Source organism: Mastigoproctus giganteus, chromosome 13 (genome assembly GCF_048544385.1).
Source record: "Mastigoproctus giganteus isolate SK-2022 chromosome 13, ASM4854438v1, whole genome shotgun sequence".
NCBI classification, from domain to species: Eukaryota; Metazoa; Arthropoda; class Arachnida; order Uropygi; family Thelyphonidae; genus Mastigoproctus; species Mastigoproctus giganteus.
This window is the reverse complement of record NC_143587.1, coordinates 13,816,365-13,837,729: the sequence shown is the minus strand read 5'-3', so window position 1 is coordinate 13,837,729 and position 21,365 is coordinate 13,816,365. Positions and strand designations below refer to the sequence as shown.

At 36.2% G+C, this 21,365-nt stretch overlaps 1 protein-coding gene across 2 annotated transcripts in view; it reads left to right on the top strand.

Annotated features, from left to right (window-relative positions):
* The window catches only part of LOC150075774 (neurobeachin-like protein 1), a 693,585-nt gene that overhangs the window by 31,237 nt on the left and 640,983 nt on the right, over nt 1-21,365 (top strand). For both annotated transcript variants that reach the window (XM_090387670.1, XM_090387669.1), the window contains exons 2-4: nt 7,996-8,078; nt 13,968-14,126; nt 15,402-15,483. In XM_090387670.1, the coding sequence (XP_090243796.1) occupies nt 7,996-8,078; nt 13,968-14,126; nt 15,402-15,483 (324 nt within the window). The remainder of the gene's footprint in view (nt 1-7,995; nt 8,079-13,967; nt 14,127-15,401; nt 15,484-21,365) is intronic.

The following is a 21,365-nucleotide window of genomic DNA, read 5'->3' as shown; positions in this document are numbered from 1 at the left end:
GAAATGATGAAGGAAACAACACTGACACAACAACGGAAACAAAATGGTACAGAGGGACTTTATTCAAAAATAGCAACATAGCACTGGCTGTCATGATGCTGATGCATCACTGCCAAAGATGGAACAAAGGGAAGAGGTGGTCCTCAGTAGGAGATATGGCCACCTCTAGTGTCCATGCAGGCTTTGCACCGCCTGTCCATACTTAGAACAATGTTGTTGATAAGTTCTTGCGGTAACATTGTCCATTCTTCTGTCAGTGGCATCTTCAGCTGGTGAACATTTTGGATGTGAACGTGCCGCTAGGCGTATCCTCAGAGCATCCCATATGTGTTTGATGGGATTTAGATCATCAGAACAGGCAGGCCAATCCATACGAACAATGTCCTCACTATCCAAAAGCATATCAACAGCTGCAGTGTAATGGGGTGTGGCATTATCATCCATAAACTCGAACTCGTGGCCAATGGCACCTCGGAACAGATGCACACGGGGAAGGATTACCTCAGTACAGTAGCGTGCACCAGTTACAGTACTGCCTTCCAGTATCTGGAGTTGTGTACAGCCATCCAAGATAACACCTCGACTGCCACATTGATCTCTTTCAATGATGTTTGCTCGGTGATATCGTGTGCCAACCTCTCGCCAAATTAGTTGACATCCAGAATCGCTGCTGAGACTGTATCTACTCTCATCAGTAAAGTTTACTTTAAGTAAACATTGTGTGGTTGTAACCTTTAGAAATAGTGCTGGTCCTTAAGTTTTGCACACTAGTGTAGTATCCAATTAACTTGGTCAGACAACACTTCCCCTTGACAACCCATGCTGTGTCTAAATTACTACTGCTATCTTGTCTAGATGATCCTGCAATGCTTCTTTAACCAGTGATGCCATATACCAGGGGTGGGCACGCATGAGGTCAATGAGAGCCGCATTCCGGTTTTTCATATATTATAAAGAGCCACACCATAGTTACATAGTATTAAATACACAAATTCAAATTTAATTTAATTTAATTAATATGATTACATATTCTACACATCTTAAGTGTATACATATATAAGAAAATATAATTAAGAGAAAGAAAATACAAAATAATTATTTCAAAATTTTAATAATAAAAATGCATTAATTAAAAGTATAACATTTAACGAAGACCTTTGGTCAAATTTTTGAAATTTGGCGTTGTTGTTATTATTATTGGGAATATTGTTGTTATTCCCTGACCTTTCCACATCCTCAGTATTTGGTGGTGACGGGCTCGAACCCCGGTCTAATCAAGAAGCGTGTACTACGCACTGCTGCTCCTGCCCACCTGGCTACGGAGGTGCCGACATTTGGCGTAAAATTTGTTAAAGCTGTTCGCAACAATTCAGTGAGATGATGATTGGTCAACTGTGAACGATATTTCGACTTCACGAACTTCATTGTGGAATACAAAGATTCACAGCAATATGTTGTACCAAAAATTGAAATTAGACCGCTGCAGTTTTCTTTAAATGTGGATATTTTGATTCTGGCAAGAGTTTCCAAAATTCAATTATTGAAGTAGATTTGTGCTGCAATTGCAATGCCTGATCCTCTTTCATCTCTAATAACTCCAATTCCCCAGCCACTTTTTCAATAAGTATTATTTCAGAAATTGGAAATCCATCTTCAATAATATCACAAATAAATGGGTTCACAAAATATGCAAATGTGATTTCAAATCTTCAAACCTATGTTTGAAATCTGCTTGCAATTCTTCCAATTTTTCTTTGTATTCGTCTAACTTTTCTTCTTTGATATTAATTATATTTGCTTTTACTCGTGGAAAATGATTAAATATTTTGTTCTTAAGATCGTACACAAAAAGCCGAAGTTTAGCTTCAAAACTAAATACAGTTTGTGACAAATCAATAATAATTTTTTCCTTTCCTTGTAAAGCCAAATTAAGTGTTTGCAAATGTTCTATAATGTCTGTAAGGAACATTAAGTCAGAAAGCCAAGTTTCATTTTCTAATTCTGGGTATTTTTTTTTTTTTTTGTAAATGTTATGATGGGATTTAGGAGTTCCACAAAACGGCCCAAAACATTGTAAGTTGACAGCCATCTTACAACACACCATAGGGATAAATCATTGGGCAATTCATCTGTTTCGTCATTCACTCGCAACTCTTCTAAAAAGTTCTTAAATTGACAATGTGTTTTGGCATTTTTTCTAACTAAATTCACAATTTGCAAAACAATGTTCCACACAATTCCGTATTTGAAGTACTTCGCTATGAGATGCTCGCAGTGAATTATGCAGTGAAGAGGTAAGAAACGTGGAATTTTAGGATCGTTGTTTAAAAGACCATGGTTTTACCCTATCATTGCAGGCGCTCCGTCAGTCGCAACACTTACAAGTTTATCACGAGGCAATTCAAACCTGTTCATCACTTCATCAAGCACATTTCTAACATCTATACCACGAGTTGTTTCGATAAGAGCTACTAGGTCTAACATTTACGTCTGCAGATATATAGCGGACAAAAACGGCCAATTGTGGAACGTCCTGAATGTCTGTAGACTCGTCGAGAGCTAAACTAAATGCTGTACAATTTTTCAAATCACACATCAAACTATTTTCAACATTTTTACTAATTGCACCAATACAACGCTCAGTTGTACGGCGTGACATAGGAACCTGTGCGATCAATTTATGCAGTTTTGTATTATCTGGATCCAAAACTTTAACCACTTCTTCCAAGTTTCTTTCAATAAATTCTCCTTCTCCATATGGACGTTTGGCACGAGCAATATTCCAAGCTATCAAAAAACTAGCTTCGTTTGCTCTGTCATCTTCGCGACTAAAAGAAGACAAGAGTCCTTGTTGCTTATGAAGACCAGATTGCAAGGACTTAAGTTTCTCTGTTCGCAATTTTGAATTGAGTGGATATTGAGTTGAAAAGTGGGGATGACTTCCTTCGTAATGTCGACGTAAATTACTTACTTTGTAGTTTGCAATTGTAACTTTACAAATAAGACACAATGACTTTCCATTATTGTCAATAAAAGCAAAATTTTCTACCCATTCTTCTTGAAAGTTTCTATTTTCTATTTTCTTGTTCGTATTTTCGTTTTTTGATATTTTCTGAGGTCATGTTATCAAAAAATTGAAATAAATTTAATTCCAAAGTTTGAAATTGAAACTCTTATGGGAGGTTTGGTCACATTTTCTACCCACTCCCGGTGTAGTGTTGCACAAGTCCGCTGATGGTGCCAGCAGTGTAAATGAGCGCAGATTTATTTATAATCAAAATAAAAATAGCAAAATATCTAGACATAAAAAAAAAATAAACATAACATAAAATCCGTATAACAAAATATTAGTTACTTAGTTAATTTAACAAGATTCATTGAAAAAAGTTCTGAAATAATAATAAAAAAAAACGGATTTAAATTTTCAATGGGAGCCGCACTTAACTCAACGAAGAGCCGCATGCGGCTCTGAGAGCCGCATTTGCCCACCGTTGCCATATACCCTGTAGTTTTGAGGGAGAGTGCAAGGGAGTATATTGAAACATTTGAGGTTAATATGAGGGCATCTTTGGACTGAGGGGAGATTCCTTTGGATTGGAAAAGTGCCAATGCATTATTGCCAATACATAAAAGCAGTTCTAAGAGTGAAGTTGGTAACTACAGACTGGTTATTCTGACTTCAGTGGTAGGAAAAATCTTAGAGGGAATGATTAACAGTGCAATCTACAGACATTTAGTTGGATATGCCATTCTGAAGGATATATAACATGGGTTTAATCATGTTTGACCAACTCAGTAGGCTAGTTGACACAGTTACTCATTAGCTGATTTAGCAAATAATTTCAATATAGTTTATTTTGATTTTAGCAAAGCATTTGACCTGGTCTCTCATGAGAGGCTACTGTATAAGCTTGAACAGGTTGTAATTACTCGTAAGATTCTAAGATGGCTTGCTGGGTGATTGCAGGGCAGAAGGCAGAGGGTTGTAATTAATGGATATTTTCAGATTGGTGTAACTTCAGGAATGGGATCCCTCAAGGACTGGTTCTTAAACCACTGTTGTTTCTCATTTTCATAAATGACATTGACGAAGGGATAGAAGGTGCGATGTCAAAATTTGCCGATGACGTAAAGATTGGCAGAGTCACTAATGATTAGTGCCAAGCAGCACTCCTTCAGGATGACCCGAACAGACTTCAAAGTTGGTCAAAGAAGTGGCAGCTACGTTTTACTTCTGCTAAATGCAAGGTCTTACACTTAGAAAATAGCAACCCACAAATAAATTATACACTTGGTCGGGTTAAATTAAAAACAGTGGAGGAGGAAAAGGATCTGGGAGTTATAAAACAGGCAGATATGAAGTTTTCTGAACAATATAAATGGTGTTGTATCAGTGATTTATCAAATGCTATCCTGTAGACATAGGGAGGTCATAATCCCACTGTATATGGCAATTGTAAGACCACATATGGAATACTGTGTTTAAGTATGGAGATCTCATCTGAAAGAAGATATTGAGCTTCTTGAAAGTGTCTCCAAAGATGGCATCTCAAATGGTGAGATCAGCAGAAGGATGACCACATGAGGAGAGACTGATTATGTGGGCTACAGTCAGGGGTAGATCCAGGTTTTGTAGGGCTTGAAGCATATACAATTTTTGGGGCCCTCTTTAAGAAAAAGAATACAAAATTTGGTATGAAAGTGAATATTTATTGGGAGCGAGAAAAGAAATCACAACAAATTGCAAATTTTGAAAAGCTGACAAATATTACAAACATCACAAAATCCAGAAACATAACATATTTTTATTATTTAACTGCCTGGTACACCTCTATAATACTTTTTTTTTCCCCTACATTTTTTGGCTGCATACTCGTTGATCGCCTCTTCATATGACAACGATTTTATAATATTTTCTATAGAGAAATTATTCAGTCTTTCCTCTAGCATGGTGTATTGAAATTTGTTTTTTTATTATTGATAATTTAGAAAAGTTGCTTTCAGCTTCACAACTTGTTATTGGTAATGTCATGTAAATTTTTAGGATTGTTGTCAAATTTGGGAAAACCGCTATCAAGTTTCATATATGAGCTGTAAGATTTCAGGGCATTTCGAGTTTTCTGGTGCGGTGACTAATCTTAAATACTCTTTGAATTGATGATACTCATTAACCAGTTTGTTGTCGATGTCCCCATTGTAGTGGCATATTATGAGTTTGATGTTGTCTTTGTCGATGTCAGTATTTCATGTGAAATCAGCAAGAAATTTAAATCTTTTTCCAGTGTGCTCGTATGATTCATTTCTTGTCATTAATTGGATTATCAAACAGTCCTAGGGACTGTTTTATCAAACAGTCCTATTCAAAATTTATCCCTTCCTCTTAATGAATTATTGCTTTTGGTATGATCTGAAATTTTTTTTGATACAATTTGCTTCTTGATGTCAGAATAATTTCTTTTGATTTCATTGTTCATCTTTATTGCTTTTGTTTCATATACCATTAATTTTTTATCCGAATTTTCTCTCAGTTCTTTAATAAATAAATTTAAAAACAGCGGCAACAAAAGGTACCCTTCATATACTCCAAATTAGGAGTCTCTAATTTCTCACTTTCCAAAATATCTTGGATACATTCCAAAATATCTTCCCAAATTGCGGTTGAAATGGTGTATTCAAGCTTTATCAATTTTTTTCAATAAACTTTTTGCATCTCGTTTGTGTTTGGATTTATTTTCTGAGTCTTTGAAAATATATTTTAGAGTCCTTAAAATGTTGTTGTACCAATGTTGCAAGGCTTGAACAGCTTTATAACGGTCAGACCATCCCGTTAGACTCTTTAAAGAAAAATCCATGTTGGCATGTGTTGAAAATATCCCCCCTACGAGGCAAATCTGAAAAGGAAACATATAACCATTGCAAAATACCCAAGTAGTTGACAACTTCAGGTACTGTGGAAGCAGCTTTTTCTACGACGAGGTTAAGGGAATGAGCTGTTCACTTATTCTGCATACTTATTAATGTTTTTTAAAGCGTGCTTGGTAGCCCTTTCATAACTGCTGCATTGCCATATGGCTGACCGAGAATGTTGTTCAACAGCAGGTTACAATAGAATTTGTTTCACTGTGTTGAATAAAGTCACAGTTAGAAGTGTGAATGAAGGAGGGGAAGTCGGAGTGGAAAGCGACAGCTGTCTTAACCGATTGTGGTTAAAATACCTTACTTTTGCAAATTTTACAAAAACATATGACCATGTGAACATGTTGCCTGAATCTACAGCTTCACTGAATCAAAGCTTCAAAGTAAATGTGCCTCTGGTTACAGAGCTTGGCAACCAGGCGCCTCAGAGGTAACCTGATTGAGGCTTACAAGGCTCTGAGAGGGTTCAGTAAAATGAATGAAGGTTTCCACCTTCATTCATTTTAACAGTGAGGTTTCCACCTTCTCACTGTTATAAAAGAATTCCAGAACTAGGGGACATAAATTCAAATTACAGGGCTTAAGGTTTAGATTTGATTATAGGAAGTTTTATTTTAGCCAGTGAGTCGTTGATTGCTGGAACAAGTTGCCTTTGCAGATAGTTGAGGCTAACAATTTGAATAAATTCAAAGGTCAACTGGATAGTTACCTGTTTGAGGAGGGAAGCATATAATTTGCATGTTCTTATCTAATTTTTTTTGTTTTGAATCTTACAACAATTTTTTGTCTTGAATAATTCTTTGGCAGGGAGGTGGTGAACACTTTTTTCGAAACACAGTTTGTGTTAGTTTCAGTGTTTCTCAAATCGGTGTTGATAAACAGATTTGATAAACACTGAATCAAATTGGTTCAGTGTTTATCAAATTTTTATTTAATATTAAAGCTATATATTTATGAACTGCACTATGTTCAAGAAATACTTTACTACACTTACATCTCAAGGAAATTTAGTAGAGCATTGGTAAAACTTGTTCGAGGTCACCAGTGAGGTTACCATTATGAATAACGGTTTGCTTTGTCAGTGTAGAGACATGATGATGATTTGAGAGGAATAATTTGATCCCCTCAAGTGCAATGCACAAAAGAGTCAGTGTAGATTTATTCTGCTGTTTTTTCCTGTTAATCAGATGATTGCAGATAAGTTTGATGCAGAAGATAGAGCTAAAAATGCATACAAAGAAGACAATGATGTGGATATAACTGTCTGGTGTGGATATAAATTGGCATTTAGTTGGGTAATTTTTCACTTTTGGCTTTGCAAATGTGCACAAAGCTAGTTATTCTTGTCCTGATGAACCACTTTCCTTTGATTAAAAGGTGATCAGGGCCTCTTAAAACTTATGTTCCATTTCTGGCCTATTAGAGATGTAATGGTAATGGCATTTTTTGCAGCAAGATAGTTTTTTCCCTACATTTACCAAATGAAGAGAATGTTGTAGAAGTGTTCAAATTTTGAAATAGTCATCAAAGATGTATGTATTATAATATTTAAGTGCATTTATAGTGAGCAAATTAAGTGTCCACTCAGGTGATTTTTGGCAATCATATGTTGCTTGGTTCACAGGTATGGAGTGATAATGGTGATCTAGACTGTTGAATGGAATTTGTTAATGAATGTTTAGATAGAGTATTTTTGGTTTCTCTAGTAAGGATTGTCATATGAAGCAAACTTTAAATTGAATTCACTTGGATGTAGTGAAAAAGGGACTTTAAAATTCCTCCTAACAGGAACTTATCAAGGTGGGATAAAAGTTTTTAGGATACCCTTCATCATTTAGGGTAGTTTTATCAACTTTTCTACCTATTATACAAAGTATGTTAGGCAGAAAGGGTAGTTTTATCAACTTTTCTACCTAATATTTTCCCTGTGGTAAATCCTCTGAATGTGAAATCCTTGTATAGACAGGAAAAGGTTTATAATCATTCATTTTTATCAATCATGTATAGGATAATAATTGATTTCTTTAAAACTCATCTTTTCACTCACTAAAACTTTCATTCTTTTCACTTTTCAAACAGAAAGAGGAGCCGTTTCTACTGTTATATTTGGAAGAGTTGGCCCATAAGTATTCAGATTGTTTGAAGAGAGAGATTTCAGATGAGTAAGTATATTTATTAAAATTTGATGGTTATAAAATTTAAAATGCTTTGAATATTCATTTATAATGAAAGAAACACATTTATTTGCTGATGCTGCATACTTGCTTGCTTGCATTATATGCCTCTGTTAATGCTAATTTGAATGTCTATCTTGAAGTTATTGTCTTACTTATACTGGAATTATGGATCTCTATTATTCCAGCACAGTAGTATTAATATTAGAAGTGGCAAATGATGCAAAATCAAGCTTTTACAAAAAGCTTCAGAAAAAAAAAAAGAAAAAAAAGAAAGATAGAAAGCAAGAACTAGCCACCTCATTAGTCCATTCCTTTTAATAATTTATCTAAACCTTCCTTAAATTATTCAAACTACTTGCTTCCACAACACCTGATGAAAGTTTGTTCCAACTGAATTGAAAGCCAATTTTCACGTCTGGCCTGCAACCATTCTTTCAATTTAAATTTATGTCCTTTATATGTATTGTCCAAGAAAGAGTATGGATACCATTAACATTTAGCTTATTCAATCAATTTAAAGCTTTAAACACTTCATTCAGGCATCCTCACATGTGTCTATTCTCCAAGCGCAGCAATTTGCAGAAGTGATTTCGGGATTAGAATGAACAACCTTTGTGTCCTTGACTAATCTGGTTGCTCTTCTCAGTTCCACATCCTCCTTAAAATGAGGCTTCTGCACCACTTGTATGTAATCTCAAGTAACCATTGCTTTAAACAATGGTTACTCACCTCATTGTCCCTGCTGGAAAAATTTCTGTGTCATTGACAGAACCAAATGAATGAATTGGTAACACTACCTTGGGTGTGGTACTACCAATTGATATGCTATTCTAGGATTACTGCTGCCATTATGCAGTAGCTTGCATTTATAAATATTGAACCTGCCTAGTTTTTCTAGGTGTTGTTGCGATAGTATGCCTTGATTCCAGTCATTAACCACTCTGCCAACCTTTGTATCATTTGCAAAGTTAGGAAAAAACTGTGTGTGTGTATATATATATATATATATTTATTTTTTTTTCTTTAATGAAAATCTCAAAAATGAAAGGTATCAGAACATAAGAGTACTTAGTACTCTGTATGGATTGAAGGTTGAGTAGATGAAAGAAGATACTTGTTGATAATAAATTCGAATTTCTGTAGATTGTAATTTTCAGGAAATACATGTGAAGGGAAGTTGAAGGAATAAAGGAGGAGGAGGAAGAGCTGGTTCTGTGAGTTTGAAGTTCTACAGTAAAAGGATGCTGACTGGTTGTGGTACATGTTCAGACTGGTTTGGAAGAGAGAGAGAGAGAGAGAGAGAGAGAGAGAGAGAGAGAGGAAATTATAGAAGCCAATTCAGAAGAACAGTGCCCATGGAAGCATATACAGATAAAACATACAGCAAAAACATAATGTCTGAGACAGAGTGCAGAGACGTTGTAAGAGATGGGTCTTAAATTAACCTAACTGCCCTCTTTGGAATGGAATCTAGAAGCCGGAGAAGGGTTATGGGAAGAGTGCCCCAGATGTGGGAACTATTGTAGGATGGATTTTGAGATTTGTGCAGAGTGAGTAGCTGTTTAGGAGAAAAGTAATGCTGACAGTAAAAGAGAAAACCCAGTTTTTTTAGGTGCAGAAGAAACAATATTTTGTTGCTTATGCCAAGGGATAGAAGTCAAGGCAATCCCTAATAGAGATATGTGATCTTGTCTAGAAATCTGAGTGTTGTTGAAGATGAGTAGAAGAATTTTTTTTTTGCGAGTTATAAGACTGAGTTTTAAAAAGATTGAAATTAACTAAGTTACTGGAGAATTATCTGCAGATCAGCATTTGAATTAGTAGTAGATATTTAATAAGTTGAAGCTGTTTGTGCAGGGCTGTAAAACTGGAAGGTGGAATGCAATGTGCTATCATCAGCAAAACTATCAATAGGATTTCCAGTCAATGAAAGAAGATCATTAATATACAAGAGAATCTGCAGATAAATGAACCACTAGGTGGCAGTGATCACAGTGTTCTGAAGTAGGAGTTACTCAAAGAGGTAACTACCATTAGGGGTAAAGGGAAGGGGTATTGCTTTCGTAAAGGCGACTACGATGGACTGAGACAGTATTTAAATTCTATACAGTGGGATCAACTGATGATGTTACCAACAGCAAATTCAAAATGGGAAGCATTCAAAGAACTTATCTTGCAAGCTACTAGGCTGTACATACCAACTAGGAAATATTGTTCAAGGTTTAGGCCTAAATGGATGTCAGATGAACTAATGAGGCATATGGCAGAGAAGAAAAATGCATGGGATACATACAAATTAACGCGTGACACAGAAGCCTATGATAGATACAAGTTGATCTGTAACCAAGTTACAAAGGAGGTTAGGCAGGCGAAGGCAGATTACGAGAGATCCTTGGCAAGGGATGCAAAGAAAAACAGCAAAGAGTTCTTTACTTATGTAAACTCTAGAAGGAAGGGGATGAATCAGATTGGTCCACTTGATATCGATAGGTCAACTGTTGATGACCCTGCTCAGGTAGCTAACAAACTAAATGAATATTTTGCATCGACATTCACACATGAGGAGTTATTCAGTGAGGGGGAATGCCAGAGGTGTATTCAACTCTAGCAGTAAGCTAGAGAATCTTGTAATAACTGAGAGTAAAGTGGAGGAGAAATTGTTGAAGATAGACACAAGAAAGGCACCTGGGGTGGATGGGATCTATCCAGTTATATTAAAGGAGGCAGCAAAGGAAGTAAGCAAACCCTTAGCCATAATTATGAGAGCTTCCTTGGACTCAGGGGAAGTACCCATGGACCGGAGATGTGCAAATGTGACCCCAATTCACAAGGGAGGATCAAAGGCTGACACAAGTAATTATAGACCTGTGAGTTTAACTTCTGTTCCCGGAAAATTAATGGAGGCACTGGTTAAAGAAGCACTGCAGGATTATCTAGACAAGACTTCAGTTATAGCTCGGACACAGCACGGTTTTGTTAAGGGGAAGTCTTGCCTGACCAATTTGATTGGATACTATGATGCAGTCACAAAAGAACTGGATGCAGGGAATAACTTTGATATTATATACTTGGATCTTAGAAAGGCTTTTGATACTGTTGCACATGGAAGACTGCTGCACAAATTGGAGCAGTGTGGCATTGGAGGCAAATTGCTGCTATGGATAAAGGAGTGGTTGAGGGTGAGAAGACAGAGAGTGGTAATCAATGGACACTGCTCATCATGGACTAATGTTATTAGTGGAGTCCCTCAGGGTTCAGTATTGGGTCCTTTATTGTTCTCTGTATTTATAAATGATATTGATGATGGTATATCAAGCTTAATGTCCAAGTTTGCAGACGATACGAAGGTTGGCAGGGTTGTCAAGGACACTACTGACACTATGCTGCTGCAACAGGATCTGGAAAGGTTGAGCAGATGGGCTGAGAGGTGGCAAATGAAGTTTAACATTGACAAATGTAAAGTACTACACATGGGAAACAGCAACCCCAGAGCAACGTATCAACTCTGGTACTACACTGACAGTGGTAGAGAATGAAAGGGACCTGGGGGTGGTTGTGCAGGCAGATATGAAGTTCTCTGAGCATTGCAGACGGGCTGCAAGAGTAGCTCATGGTGTATTGTCAATGATATATAGGAATTTTTCTAGCAGGGATAAGGAGGTGATTATTCCCTTGTATAAGGCAATGGTCAGGCCACACCTAGAGTATTGTATACAGGCCTGGAGGCCTCATTTCAAGAAGGATGTAGAGCTGCTTTAACGAGTACAGAGAAGAGCAACAAGATTAGTGAATGGAACAGAGGGGTGCTCTTACAAAGAAAGGCTTAAGTTTTGCGAATTACAGTGTCTGGAGACTAGGCACCAGCGAGGTGATCTGATAGAGGTGTATAAAGCATTGAATGGTTTGAGCATGCTCAATGCTGATGGGATTCTTCCTCTTGCTCAGAATAATCACCTGAGAGGGCATAAGTTCAAATGAGGAAAGACAGATGTAGGATAGATGTGCGGAAATTTGCCTTTAGCCAGCGGGTGGTTGGTAGGTGGAACAGACTTCCATCCCTTGTCGTGGAAGTTGATAGCCTAAATAAGTTTAAGGCTCAGCTGGACAGGTATTTCGAACGAACAGAGGGGTGAAGTGGAAGTGGTTATTTTTTATTTATTTATTTTACTTTATTTTTTTTTTTGGCTGATGCTGCATAAGCTTGCTTTCTTGCATCAAATGCCTCTACTAATGCTAATGCTAAGAGGAAAAGAGTGCTTAAGAAAGAACTGAACCCTGGGGAACATGCATTAGTGGAGAAGTTAGAAGAGAGCTGTCTACCATCATCCATAGTTGGAAGTCAGAAAGAAAACGGGATACTCAATTACAAAAAACAGTTGGAAAATGATAAGATCAAAGCTTGTTTAAAGGACTTTTATACCAAACATGATCAAAAGCCTTTGAAATATCAAGGTCAACTCTTAGGTTTCATCAAACTTTTCCATTGAATATATCCATAGATGGGTAACATAAACCACTATATCACCAGAGGATTGACACATGGTATCTGTGATTGGAAGGCTTCTAGATAGTTTAGGAGTTGGAAGTTAATGGATTTCTTTGTTGCATTTACATATTTTATTTTAATAATATGTTTTGGAGTATTGCATTAAATTGTATGGCTTTGTTGCATTTATTATTTTATTTTAATAATAATATGTTTGTTGTATGGATTTGCTGCATTTACCATTTTATTTTAATAAATTCTCGATTTTTGCATGTTCTCTTTATTACTACACATTAGATTATCTGAAGCTTGAAAAACCAAAAAAAAAAAACAATGTTTATTACTATATACCGCAATGATGTTTGACCACCCATCTGATATTTTTTAATTTGTTTTTATATTTTCAGTTTAATAGCAAAATGGTATAGTAGTTGCAATTTTACATGATATTGTTCTACAAAACTCAAAAATATATATGTATTTCAGTTGACTTCAGGATAGAATCTTAAATTACATAACTTCTTATTATTAGTTACACCTATTACAATCACTGTAGAAATTTTATTATTCCTATGTTATATGCATATAAATTCCATTTAACTATCATTGTTTTCATTAAAATAAATGTCCTAATAAAAAAGGAATTGTGCAGCCACCAGCTATATCTCATAGCCATTTTTGTGGCCACCAGGAAAAAAAAAAAAAAAAAACACTCTTGAGAACCACTGCTCTAAATAGTATAAATTTAACTAATTAATAATTAATAATAGAATATACATGTTTAAGTAGTTTGGAAAGCAGACACAAGATCTGGAGTGGCTATGTTTGTGTTACTGTGTAGAAAAAGTTTTAATTAAAAATTTAGCAGGTGATGGTAATTATCTTTTTAGAAGCTTTAGTTTTTTGTTAAGAAATCATGACAATTTTTATTCCAACCTCAGAAAGTGCATTGTGAATCATGTAAGTAAAACTTGGAAATTTATCTGTGATCAACATGTGGAAAATATCAGCCTGTGAACACCACATATGCAAAGTATTATGCACATGTGTATGTCCTCTAGGTAGTATTAAACGACTAACAGTTGTAAACCAACAAAATAACACAATGAAAAATTTTTTATAGGCTGCAGCTAATAATATAGTAATCTTTAAATCTCTCCCCAAAGAATTTTCAGAACCAACTGCAAGATTTGTGATACTGAAATAGTTCTTTGTTTTGCTTTTGAGAAACAATTGAAGAATCTGAAATTGTATGAAGCATCTTAAATACAAGAAAAATGTATTTTATTTTTATTTGTGATTATCTATATAATTGACCAGTATTTTACACTACAAGAGTTTTATTTGCTGAATTAATAAAAAAAAAAAAAACGATACTTTTCCTCTAGCATGCCAGAAGGACCTCATTTATTTTCTCTGCCAGAAGAGTTCCTGCAAACTGTAGAAAAACTGCTTAATAAATGTAGTAATAATTGTAATCCCATACCTAGCCAAAAAATTCAACAGGAAGCTCACACAGCAATCAAGGTCTTGATTACAATGTGCAGGTAGGCTAATTTTTATTTTTAAAATTTTAATTATAAAGAATTAATGTGAGCTGCTTAAAAGGTTACTTGGTACATTTTTAGGTGGCTCTGTATCTAACAGAGGGGAACTTTTTATACATCAAACTAGTGGTATAGCAATGCCCTGTTGATGCTATTGTGAGCATGAAAACATTTTTTTGAGTTTCCAAAAGTTCATGCTACAGGCTTAAGACAGTGACATGTGGACAAGAATCCTTGTACTGTAGTTACTGATTGTTCACTTGTATTAACATTAACTTATGAAATATATCTATAAACCTATAAAATAACATTGTGTTAATAAGTTAAATTAACATTAACTTATTAACATTAACTACAAATGCAATACAGAAATGTCTCTAATTGTTCTGTTATAATGCAATCTGTGTTCAGTTTCAGGTCAAGTGGCGCATGATTTTACATAACCTAAGAATTATAGAGGATTAACATCTGGCAAATGTGCTGCACGTTGTCATCCATCTAGTCTTCACTAGTTGTCTGATGAAGAATAGTGTGCACTAGCCTCCTGATATTTGAGGAACACTGACTGTTCTAGTTACATTGTTTTCAGTAGTTGTATAGCAATGTTCTATTGTGAAAAGCTTGTGAAGTTGCCTCCTGAACTTATGCTTTTCAGCAGCCAGCTGTTCTCAGAAATAACTCACATGCTGATCTCAGATTCTTAGACATTATTTCTGTTCAGGTTGGTGTACGTCAGTCCATATTATGCTGTCTGAATATTGACATATTCTTGGATTTGAAAGTCATAAGTATGCTGGCACATTGTAACCATGATTTTACAAATGAATTCATTGTTTTTTTATCATATTTTATCACCATTTCCTTTTTCATTTACTTTATGCTTGGTGGTGCCATCCTAATTGGAATATTTGGAAACTGAAATTGTGTTTTAATCACCATATATGCAATCTTAAGAGAACTATAGTACATTGCTGTACTACTAGTTCTCCTCATTCAAGGGATATGGCTATTTAAAAATTTCAAGTAGTTTTTTTTAATCAGTTATTTTCATATATTCACTTGCTAACTTCTTTTTATTTCTGTTTATGTAAATTAAAGAAAGTGAAAAAGAATGCAGCTACATATTCTCGTTACAGTAAAATAATTGAAAATAGATTTGCATTTATTTTTGTTGAGCAGAGTGAAATTTTGTGATCATTTTGAAATAAATATATTTTCTTTTTATACATTGATTGTTATTGGCACGTCATTTACTATTATTTTTATTTTTTGTAGAAACATGGATAATATTCCATTTGTGTCATCTTGTGAAATTGTGAGTCATAGCATAATTATAGCTTCAGCAGTTGTTCAGCAGGTAAGAAGTATTGTTATTCTTCAAACATCATTTTTTCAATTTAAGTTTGACCTTTTATGCATGTTGTGCTAGAAAGAGTAAGTGTCATCAGCATTTAGTTTACTCAATCCATTTAAAACCTTAAACACTTTTGTCAGGCCTCCTTGCAGGCATTGCAATTTGCAGAATAAACAGTCTTTTGTGATAAGAGTACTCTTTGTGTCTTTAGCTAATCTGGTTGTTCTTTGTTCCACCTGGTCCAACAGATCCACATCCTTCTTAAAACAAGGCTTCTAGACCTATATGTAGTTCTCAAGATGTTTGCCTAACCACTGTCTTATGCAGTAGGATAATCTCCTCCTTGTTCCTTATGGCTACAGTTTCTGTATATCATTGAAAGAAACCAATGAGCTGTTCTAGCAGCCTCTCTGCACTGCTCAGACAACTTCATGTTGGACTGTATAATTATGCGGTGCCTCTGTAGCCAGGTGGGAAGGAGCAGCAGTGCATAGCACACGCTTCTTGATTAGACCGGGGTTCGAGCCCGTCACCACCAAATACGGAGGATGCGGAAAGGTCAGGGCATATCCCCGCAGGGCAATGACCACCGCATATCCCGGAGCAATATGGCCTTAGTTGCTAATGCTCCTAAAAAAAAAAACCAAATAAATAACAGTATAATTATGCCTAGTTTCTTTCATTCTCCACCACCTTGGGTGTGGTTCTACCCAATTGTTACGTGATAACTGCTGCCAATATGTAAAATAATTGGCAGCAGTTATCATATCACATAACACAAAATATTGTAGTGCCTTGCATATGTCAGTGTTAACCCCCAATTGCCACTTCTCAGCCTATCTGTCCAATTCCAGGTCTTGTTGCAGTGGTACATCTTTATTCCTGCATTAACCACACCGCTAATCTTTGTATCATCTGTAAAGTTAGACAGAAAAGTTTGATATGCCTTCATCAATACCATTAAACATTGTAGACAATATTTAATGGTATTGATGAAGGGCACAGCAATGACTCCTGAGGGACTCCACTAATAACATTAGCCCAGGAAGAGCAGTGCCTATTTATAATCACCCACTGTCTTCTGCTTATCAACCATCTCTTTATCCATAGCAGTAACTTTTCCCCAAATACCACAGTTTCCCAATTTGTACAGCAGTCTCTTCATGTAGAACAGTGTTAAAGTTTTACTGAAATCTAAGTATATGATGTTACAGTTATTTATTTTTTTATCTAATTCCTTTGTACTCGTAACTGCATGATAGTAGCCAATCAGATTGTTCAGACAAGATCTCCCCATAACATATCCATATACAGTAATTGTATTCCTTTCAGTATGATCCTGCAATACTTTAACCAGTGACTCCATTGTTATCTACAGTACTCTGTACAGTAAACCCCCACTATTCGCGGTATCTGTATTTGCAGTTTCGCGTATTCGCGATCGCTGATTTAATATAAAATGAAACCTAAAAAAAATGTGAATTTTAAAGTGTCGTGAATATTTTTCCGCCATAAAAAAACATGGGCCTGGCTAAAATTATCTTTCCCGTTCAAAACAGCGCTCAGTGGGTGGGTGAGTGGGAGAGGGTTGACAAAATCGCGAGTGTGGATGTTTCTCGCTAATCCTTGTTCAGTATGTGTTATGCGCTTGTCATGGAAGGTTTCGTCGTCTGCTTTTAATTTATATGCTTATAAATTGAATAAATTTATCAATGAATAAATTTATCAATTTATAAATTGATATGCTTACAAAAGTGATAAATCTACCATTTTGCTATGTAAAACACTTTTTCGAGTGTGTTAGCGGAGGAAAGTGACTATTGTGGACAAGTTCTTTCTAACCCGTACAAAAATATGGCTATGAATAACAAGAGAAATGTGAAAATATCAAAGAAGGTGATGACATTAGCTAATAAAATTGAGTTATTAGACAAAATTTCTAATGGTGAAAGTGTCTCCTCGGTGGCAAAATATTATAAAATCAATGAGTCAACGGTACGATCAATCAAAAAATCGGAAGGAAAAATCCGCCGTAGTGTCCGTGAAAACGCGCTAATTGCTTCAAAAATTTGGTCTGTAACTCGTGATGTTAAATTAGAAAAGATGGAAAAACTGAAAAGGCAAAACTCCTTTATCAACGCTTTAGCGAAACTGGTGATAGCATTGGCGGGATAAGTTTTTTAGATAGCAAAGGCGCTGGTTTGAAAGATTTGTTTGAAATTTCTAATAAATATTACTTTCAATATTAAATTGTTTCTTATTTTCATTTCGATGCCATATGCTTTCATTTCACTATGTACTGTCTATGTACATAGTCATATTATGAAGGTACATATAATACATACATAGACAAAATTTTAGACTAGTTTTTCTTATATATTACATACTTTGGAACGGAATCCCTTTATTACTATGGGAGCCATAACTCAGTATTCGTGACATTTTTCAGGAACGTAACCCCCGCGAATAGCGGGAGTTTACTGTAATTACTCACTTTACCATTTAATTCTCTCCTCCTAGATTTGCAAATATTAGAGAAATTCGTGCATTTTTAGTCTGTTGGGATCGTCTCTGAATTCAAGGATGCTTTCAGTTATGATAGAAAATTCTCTTACTTCTCTTTCTGCATCTTTTAATATAATTTAACAGAGTCCATCAGCCCCAGGTGCTTTATTTGCTTTTTGCTACAACAATTTCTCTTCTACTTTCTTTTCAATTATAAAATCATTATGCTCTCAGTTATAACTTGGTATACATATGGTATTCCCATCCCTAAAAACTTTTTCACATGTGAATATACATGAAAAAATATTATTCTGTTTGTCAGCAGCCTGAACAGGATCACTAATGGGTTTGTTATTCATATCTAGTGGGACAATGTGGTTCTTCCTGTTCCTTCTAGTGTTAACATAAGTAAAGACTTCTTTGCTAATTTTCAAAGAGATACTGTTCAAGGTTTGGGCATAAATAGATTTTTTTTTTTTTTATGTGAACCCCAAACACGAGAGGTATTAGAACCTATAGTACTTAGTACCGTGCTTGGGTGGGAGGTTGAGAGGATGAAAGAAGATATTTGTTGACATTGCACTTGAACTTCTGTAGATTGTAATTTTCAGGAAATACGTATGAAGGAAGATTGTTCCAGAAAACGGCAGTTGAATGAATAAATGAGGAAGATGAAAAGTTGGTTCTGTGGGTTTGAAGTTGGACAGTAAATGGATGTTGGCTGGTGGCGGCACGTGTTCGGACAGTTTCGAAAGAGAGAGCGGGAATTATAGAAGCCAATTCAGAAGAACAGTGCCCATGGAAGTATCTGTAGAAGAGGCATGCAGCAGAAACAGTACGTCTATGAGAAAGCGAGTGGCGAGACTGTTAGAGATGAATCATTAATTAACCTAACTGCCCTCTTCTGAATGGAATCAAGAAGCCTGAGAGAGGTTTTGGGGGCACCACCCCAGATGTGGGAACAATATTCCATGGCAGGGCGGATTTGCGATTTATACAGAGTGAGCAGCTGTTTGGAAGAAAAGTAACGCCGAGAGCGAAAGAGAAAACCAAGTTTTTTAGATGCAGAGGAAGCAATATTTGTAATGTGCTTGTGCCAAGAGAGATTAGAAGTCAGGGTAATCCCCAAAAGATATATCATTTTGCCTAGAAATCAGAGTGTCAATAAAGATAAGCATAGGAGCAGAAGAATCCTTTTTGCGAGATATAAGACAAGACTGAGTTTTAGAAGGGTTGAAATCAACTAAGTTGTCTTTGCCCCACTGGAGAATTACCTGAAGATCGGCATTTAAGGAATTGGTAGCAGATTTTCGAGAAGTTGAAGCTGATTAAGCAGGACAAGGTTTCTCAAAATGGAAAGTGGAATGCAATGTGCTATCATCGGCAAAACTATGGATAGGATTTCCAGTCAATGGAAGAAGGTCATTAACATACAAGAGGAAAAGAGTGGGGGAAAGAACTGAACCTTGGGGGACACCGGCATTAGTGGAGAAGTTAGAAGACAGAGAGCCATCTACCATCACCTTCAGTGAGCGATCAGAGAGAAAACTGGATAACCAATTACTAAAAACAGTTGGCAAACCATAAGATGGAAGCTTGTTTAGAAGACCTTTATGCCAAACACGATCAAAAGCCTTTGAGATGTCAAGAGTAACTACTTGTGTTTCACCGAACCTTTCCATTGAATTAGTCCATAAATGGGTAACATAAGCCAGATCAATCCACCAGATCGTCAGTGTCGATCCACCAGTGGATCGACACTGACGGAATCCATACTGGCGATCGTTGATCACACAGAAGGTTTCTAGGTAGTTTAAGAGTTGGCGGTTAATTGATTTCTCCATTACTTTAGAAAGAGTAGAAGTAATTGCAATGGGACGATAATTGGATGGGAGGGATTTGTCACCCTTTTTAGGAACTGGCTGGATATTAGCAAATTTCCAAGCAGAAGGAAAAACACCTTTGGAATAAGAAAGTGAAAAAAGGCGGCAAAGAATAGGAGTAAGTTCAGGAGCACAGGTTTTGAGAACAAGTGGAGAAATACCATCAGGACCTGGTGCTTTCTTAGCATCAAGATTCATCAAAATCCTTCTGATATTCTTTTGACGGAAGACCACAGGAGGCATTGAATGGAGTGTGTTGGGAATGGTGGGAGGTGTTTTACCAAGATCATTAATACAAGAGCTGGAAGAAAAATGGGATGCTAGCAGGTCAGCTTTATCCTTGGCTGAAGTGAAAAAAAAAGAACCATCTGGTTTGGACAGAGGTGGGAGCAGAGATGGGCAAAAGTTGCGGCCAATAGCTTTGGCAAGAGACCAGAATGCTCGGCTACCATTAGGGCAAGAAGCAAGTTTTCTACTCTTAGCCTGTTCAAACTCTAGTTTGGACTGATTAATAACTGCTTTACAATTGTTCCGAGCTTTGGTGTAGGCAGAAAATGACACTGAAGAATTAGAAACAAGCCAATTACGATATGCAACATTTTTCTCTTGAACGGCCTTAGCACATTTATTGGAAAACCAAGGTTTAGATAAAGGACGAGATTTTAAAGTGGAGTGTGGGATAAAGGATTCCATTCCTGCAAGAATAATTTCACTGACACGATCTGAGCAAACGTTGACATCAGAAGTTTTGAAACAGTAATCCGACCAAGGAAAAGAAGAAAAGAAGTCTCGCAGGTCATCCCATTTTGCATTCTTGTAATGCCAAACAACACGAGGTTGGGAATAGCCATGAGATAAAGGTTCCATTGGAGAAGAGACAATCACCAAGTTGTGATCTGAAGTGCCTAAAGGAGCTCTCACTTTGACCGTGTACTTAGAAGGGTTGTTTGTGAGAAAAAGATCAAGCGTATTGGCTGTATGATTAGGATTGTCCGGTATTCTTGTAGGTAAATGAACAATCTGTGCTAGGTCATTAGTAATTGCAAAAGCCTCAGCATCTCGACCTGCTGGGTCGGTGTGACTAGAAAATGGAAGCCAGCTGGAGTTGTGAACATTAAAATCACCAAGGAAAATTACCTCACTGTTAGGAAATTTGGACTGGAGAAAGTCAAGTTGCAAAGAGAGAAAGTCAAAGAGCTCCAAGAGCTCCAAGTGATTAGTTGAGTTGGGAGAATGGTAGAGACAACAGATGAATTTGACACAATGAGGTAGAGAGATTTTAAGCCAGAGAAGATCAAAGAGAGGAGATTCTAAATTGCCAAGTCTCTGACAGGGAATGTCAGAACGGACATATGCACAAGTATCATCTTTGAGGCGAAAGGAATCATACAGCGAATAATTTGGGCATCTGAGATGAGCAGTAGTTGAATCAACTGATAACTGAGATTCTGTCAGGAAAAAGTACATGGGGTTTGGCAGATTTCAAGTGGAAATGGA